The sequence below is a fragment of the Hyla sarda genome, chromosome 5 (genome assembly GCF_029499605.1).
Source record: "Hyla sarda isolate aHylSar1 chromosome 5, aHylSar1.hap1, whole genome shotgun sequence".
Classification (NCBI taxonomy): domain Eukaryota; kingdom Metazoa; phylum Chordata; class Amphibia; order Anura; family Hylidae; genus Hyla; species Hyla sarda.
Genome location: NC_079193.1, coordinates 211,881,735 through 211,887,734, shown reverse-complemented (window position 1 = coordinate 211,887,734; position 6,000 = coordinate 211,881,735). Strand labels below are relative to the sequence as shown.

The 6,000-nt window shown below is 43.5% G+C and overlaps 1 protein-coding gene across 2 annotated transcripts in view; it reads left to right on the top strand.

The window, feature by feature from the left end:
- Positions 1 to 6,000, top strand: part of DUSP22 (dual specificity phosphatase 22) — an 81,170-nt gene that overhangs the window by 9,581 nt on the left and 65,589 nt on the right. The window contains exon 1 of one of the 2 annotated variants that reach the window (XM_056521047.1): positions 373 to 393. The exons of the other annotated variant lie outside the window; for it this stretch is intronic. Coding sequence (XP_056377022.1) covers positions 388 to 393 — 6 coding nt within the window. The 5' untranslated portion in view covers positions 373 to 387. Of the gene's footprint in view, positions 1 to 372; positions 394 to 6,000 lie in introns of those variants that run through there. 2 annotated transcript variants of the gene reach the window in all.

Genomic DNA, 6,000 nt, shown 5'->3' with positions numbered 1-6,000 from the left:
AGTTTGCTTACACACTCCTTGCTATGCCGGCAATTGCATGTATCGTGTTGCTAATCGACAATGCACAATGTATTACCAGTATCGGCATTAGAAATATGGCTGCAACCATCCTATGCGATTTCATCTTCCCCTTTATCACGCCCTGTGCCATATCATTCCCCTGTGCCATTATATTCCCCCCTCTGATGTGCACCCTGTGCCATTATATTTCAGACCCTCCACCCCTTTATCACCTCCTATGCCACATTATTCACTCATTCACCAACCCCCCTCCCCTTCCCTCCTCTCTCTGATCCCCTGCTATTACCTGTCCTCCGTTCCCATGTGCGTTAGCAGGCTCAGAGGCTTGGCGGTTGCTGCTGTTGCTGGACCACATCCTCGGGCCTGATGGAGGTGCCCATGATGAGTTAATAGAGTTGGTGAGATTAAATAGGAAGAGGCTACAACGGGGTGCACCGGCACTGATTATCGGCGACCGCAGGGCCGGCGGCGTGTGACGTCACGCTCCGCCCCTCAATGCAAGCCGACGGGAGGGGGCGTGATAGCTATTACGCCCCCTCCCGTAGGCTTGCATTGAGGGGCGGAGCGTGACGTCACGCCTCAGCCCCCGTGTGACGTCACGCTCCACCCCTCAATGCAAGCCTACGGGATGTGGCGTGATAGCTATCACGCCCCCTCCCGTCGGCTTGCATTGAGGGGCGGAGCGTGACGTCACACGGGGGCGGAGGCGTGACGTCACACACCGCCCTCCCTGCGGTCGACCATAATCAGACCCGGAGCGAACACGCTCCGGGCACGGATTACAAACGGGGTGCCGTGTGCATGACCCCGGGGGTCCCCAGCGACGGGACTCCCGCGATCAGGCATCTTATCCCCTATCCTTTGGATAGGGGATAAGATGTTTAAGCACCGGAGTACCCCTTTAAAGCTGACTGCTAAAGGTCCATACTATTGGCACCCTGTGATCATTCAAGTGTCAGAGAACCCTTCTAACCATCTATTGTCCCCTATTATAATGTCTGGCTTCACGTTTAAATGCATTCACTACATCAGTACCTACTACAGTAAACTTAGTATCTGGCCTACTACAGTACCAATTAAAACTGAAAAGACCTAGGGGGAAATTTATCAAAACCTGTGTAGAGGAAAAGTGGTACAGTTGCCCATAGCAACCAATCAGATCGCTGCTTTCAATTTTCAGATGCCTTTTCAAAAATGAAAGAAGCGATCTGATTGGTTGGTATGGGCAACTGCTCCACTTTTTCACCTCACGGGTTTTGATAAATCTCCCCCCTAAAGAGTAAGTGACAGACACACCAAAGAAAGCAAAGACTGATAATAGCACAATAAAGTTTACTCATGGACAGCTTTTAAGTCTAAGCTGGGCAGTATAGAATACACTGTTTTATTGCACACATTGGGAAAATAAGGCTTGGTTTGTATAAACTTGTCCAAAGAATTATCAAAACTTGTCCAGAGAATAATTTGCTGAGTTGCCCATAGCAACCAATCACATTGCTTCTTTCATTTTTCAGTGGCCTTTTCAAAAATGAAAGAAGCAATCTGGTTGCTATGAGCAACTCAGCAACTTTTCCTCTAGACAGGTTTTGATAAATCTCCTGTGAAACCGCCATAATTTGGAGAAATACAATGATACACATTTTTGGTCATACCGCCCAGCACTATAAAGAATTTAATTTGATTTACCATAAATCAGGGCTCGACAAATCCTAGGTCCCAGGTTGCAACTAAGCATTTTGTGCTGGCACCATTGATGGCCCTTTCAATATTGCCTCAACAATTACTTCATACCTGCTTACTAGAAGACCAGGAGGAGAGGGGGTGCAGGTGTGACCCAGATGACTGGGCAAAGTAGAGACCCGAAATGGCCGCAGCAAGTTAAACAAAGTGGCCAGAACAATCCATGGGCTGTGGGGATGAGAAAGTAGAGCACCGTGGGATCAGCAGCATTCCTTTGGGGCTCTGCGGATCACTGTGCCCTCCTGGCATCCTGGGGGAAGTGAGCAGTGAGCGACATGGAGCCCAGACTATGCTGAGTGCCGGAAGACTCCCCGTCGGTGGTGGTGTACCGGCTCAGCAGCAGAGGAAAGTGAAAGGAAGCAGCCGGTGCTGGAGGAGTGGAGCAGCTAAGAGAGCTCTATGGCTGTGAGGATTAGGCACTGAGCACACCAATTCTCAGGAGTAGTTGATCTCAGAGCTCTTGCCCTTATCAGTCTATCTTTTCTAGTATAGGGTTGACGATACTATAAAAATCTGTTGATATAAAAATTTTTTGTGCAATTTTCACTCTCCAGCAGTTGGGTCAGTATTTGTAGGCCAAGACTAGAAGCGGCTCCAAAAAAAGAGAAGAAGCTGAATTTTTCATTTAAAGTTTTTCCCTAGAGTTCCACTCCTAATTCTGGCTTACAAATAGAGATTTAAAATACATCTGTGTAAAAGTGCCCTAACCCATCGTAAGTATATACTGTTTCTCTATTAGCAGGCAGTAAAGACGTGATCTGCTTTTTTCCACTTTTTTGTTTTTCATTGATACCACGTGTGTATGGGAGGTTCTTATGTGTGCACAAGAGTATATATGTCTTGTTGGAACCATTTGGCTATTTGACTATAACTAAGGACATGGTGTCCGAAACGCATTAGTCCTGCTTTTACATGACTTTGTATGCTGGAATATCAATAGCATCAAGTAACATTGGATCATTACCTCGTGAGCCGGATTTTCTGTGCTTTATATACTGTTTCTTACCAGTAAACAACCCAACTGGTAACCTAATGCTACAGAGGACCCAAAAGGTGTGAAAGTCATACTATTCCCTTTAACCCCTCAATGAAACCAAATCACATTCAAATTACATTTATTGTTGACAATTCCAATATAGACAGAAACGAGTCAATAAGGTGTTACGGAATGAGTCAATAAAAACGTAAAGTATGTTTGTTTATAATGTGTTCTCCAATGTTAAAACAATTGTCCGGTTTTTGCTGTGTGTGCATAAGGCCTAAAATGCAGTTTAACATAAACTTTTTACATTGAGAAGAAGAGAGATTTAGATTGAATAGTAGTTTTTACTGTAAAAAAGTATTGCATGTAAGGGACACTCACTTTTTACTATAGGTGATGTCATTGTTTATTGAGGTTGCTGCTTTATACTACTACTTTTCTACATTTACAGATTGATGGATATGCATAAGGCTTCCAGGAGGGGTAAATAATATCTACAGCATTGCAATTGGTGTTACTTGGTTTTATAGCTTAATGGGTATTTTTTACTAGGCTTCATTTCTGTTGTTGTAGTGTAGAGTAAGTGATGTACTGAACACTTGGGGGCTATTTTTATATTTTGGCAGTCACTTAAAAATAGAAGCAAGCTGCCACCTCCAGTGCTCCAGATTTCTGAAGTGTGAAGTGACATTGGGTTAAAACTGAAATTCCTAGCATGGGTCAGTCCTGAGCAGTGGGATACAGATTAAAATTCCAATGATACGTGTGTTTTAACCCCTTAAGGACCCAGACAATTTTCACTGTAGGACCCCGCCATTTTTTGCACATCTGACCACATTCACTTTAAGCATTAATAACTCTGGGATTCTTTTACCTTTCATTCTGATTCCGAGATAGTTTTTTCGTCACATATTCTACTTTGTTAGTGGTAAAATTTTGTCGATACGTTCTTGGTGAAAAATTCAAAAATTTAATGAAGAAAATTGAACATTTTGCATTTTTTTTTTTTTACTTTGAAGCTCTCTGCTAATAAGGAAAATGAATATTCTGAATAAATTATATATTGATTCACATATACAATATGTCTACTTTATTTTTGCATCATAAAGTTGACATGTTTTTACTTTTGGATGACATCTGAGGGCTTCAAAGTATAGCAGCAATTTTCCAATTTTTCGCCAAATTTTCAAAATCTAATTTTTCAGGGACCAGTTCAGTTTTGAAGTGGATTTGAAGGGCTTTCATATTAGAAATACCCCAAAAATGACCCCATTATAAAAACTGCACCCCTCAACGTATTCAAAATGACATTTGAAAGGTTTGTTAACCCTTTAGGTGTTTCACAGGAATAGCAGCAAATTGAAGGAGAAAATTCAAAATCTTCATTTTTTACACTGGCAAGTGTTTGGCGGGCGCAGTAGATGGCTCCGAAGGGAAGGAGTGACAGTTGGATTTTGGAGAGTGAGTTTTTCTGAAATGGTTTTTGGGGGGCATGTCACATTTAGGAAGCCCCTATGGTGCCAGGACAGCAAAAAAACAAAACACATGGGATACTATTTTGGAAACTACACCCCTCAAGGCACGTAACAAGGGGTCCAGTGAGCCTTAACACCCCACAGGTGTTTGACGACTTTTCGTTAAAGTTGGATGTGCAAATTATGATTTTTTTTTTTCACTAAAATACTACTTTCCCCTCAAATTTCAAATTTTTACAAGGGATAATAGGGCAAAATGCCCCCCAAAATTTGTAACCCCATTTCTTCTGAGTATGGAAATACCCCATGTGTTGACGTCAAGTGCTCTGCTGGCGAACTACAATGCTCAGAAGAGAAGGAGCACTATTGAGCTTTTTGAAAGAGAATTTGTTTGGAATGGAAATCGGGGGCCTTGTGCGTTTACAAAGCCCCCCGTGGTGCCAGAACAGTGGACCCCCCCCCCCCCCCCACATGTTACCCCATTTTGGAAACTACACCCCTCACAGAATTTAATAAGGGGTGCAGTGAGTATTTACACAACACTGGCGTTTTACAGGTCTTTGGAACAGTGGGCTGTGCAAATGAAAAATAAAATTTTTCATTTTCACGGATTACTGTTCCAAAAATCTGTCAGACACCTGTAAATGCTCACTGTACCCCTTATTACGTTCCGTGAGGGGTGTAAGTTTCCAAAATGGGGTCAATGTGGGTATTTATTTTTTTGCGTTTATGTCAGGACTGCTGTAAAAGCAGCCTCACCTGTGCAAATCACCAATTTAGGCCTCAAATGTACACTCCTGAGCCTTGTTGTGCGTCCTCAGACCATTTTACCTCCACATATGGGGTATTTCCGTATTCAGGAGAAATTGTGTTACAAATTTTGTGGGTCTTTTTTTGCTTTTACTGCTTGTGAAAACTAAAATTATGGGGCAACACCAGCATGTTAGTGTAAAAAATTAATTTTTTTACACTAACAGGCTGGTGTAGCCCCCAACTTTTCCTTTTCATAAGGGGTAAAAGGAGAAAAAGCCCCCCAAAAGTTGTAGTGCAATTTCTCCCGATTACGGAGATACCCCAATACGTTTTTCATTTTTATTGGGGGGGGGGGGGGGGGACACAGTGTAAGGAGGTGTATATGTAGTGGTTTACCCTTTTATTATGTGTTAGTGTAGTGTTTTTAGGGTACATTCGCACTGGCGGGTTACGTTGAGTTTCCTGCTAAGAGTTTGCGCTGCGGTGAAAAATTTGCCGCAGCTCAAACTTCACGCAGGAAACTTACTGTAAACCTGCCCGCGTGAATGTACCCTGTACATTCACATTGGGGAGGGGGGGGCGCAAACCTCCAGCTGTTTCAAAATTACAACTCCCAGCATGTACTGACAGATCATGCATGCTGGGGGTTGTACTTTTGCAACAGTAGGAGGCACACTGGTTGGAAAACCTTCAGTTAGGTTCTGTTACCTAACTCAGTATTTTCCAACCAGTGCGTCTCCAGCTGTTGCAAAGCTACAACTCCCAGCATGTACTGATCGTCGAAGGGCATGCTGGGAGATGTACCGTATATACTCGAGTATAAGCCGAGTTTTTCAGCACGATTTTTCATGCTGAAAACACCCCCCTCTGCTTATACTCGAGTGAACTCCCCCACCCGCAGTGGTCTTCAACCTGCGGACCTCCAGAGGTTTCAAAACTACAACTCCCAGCAAGCCCGGGCAGCCATCGGCTGTCCGGGCTTGCTGGGAGTTGTAGTTTTGAAACCTCCGGAGGTCCGCAGGTTGAAGA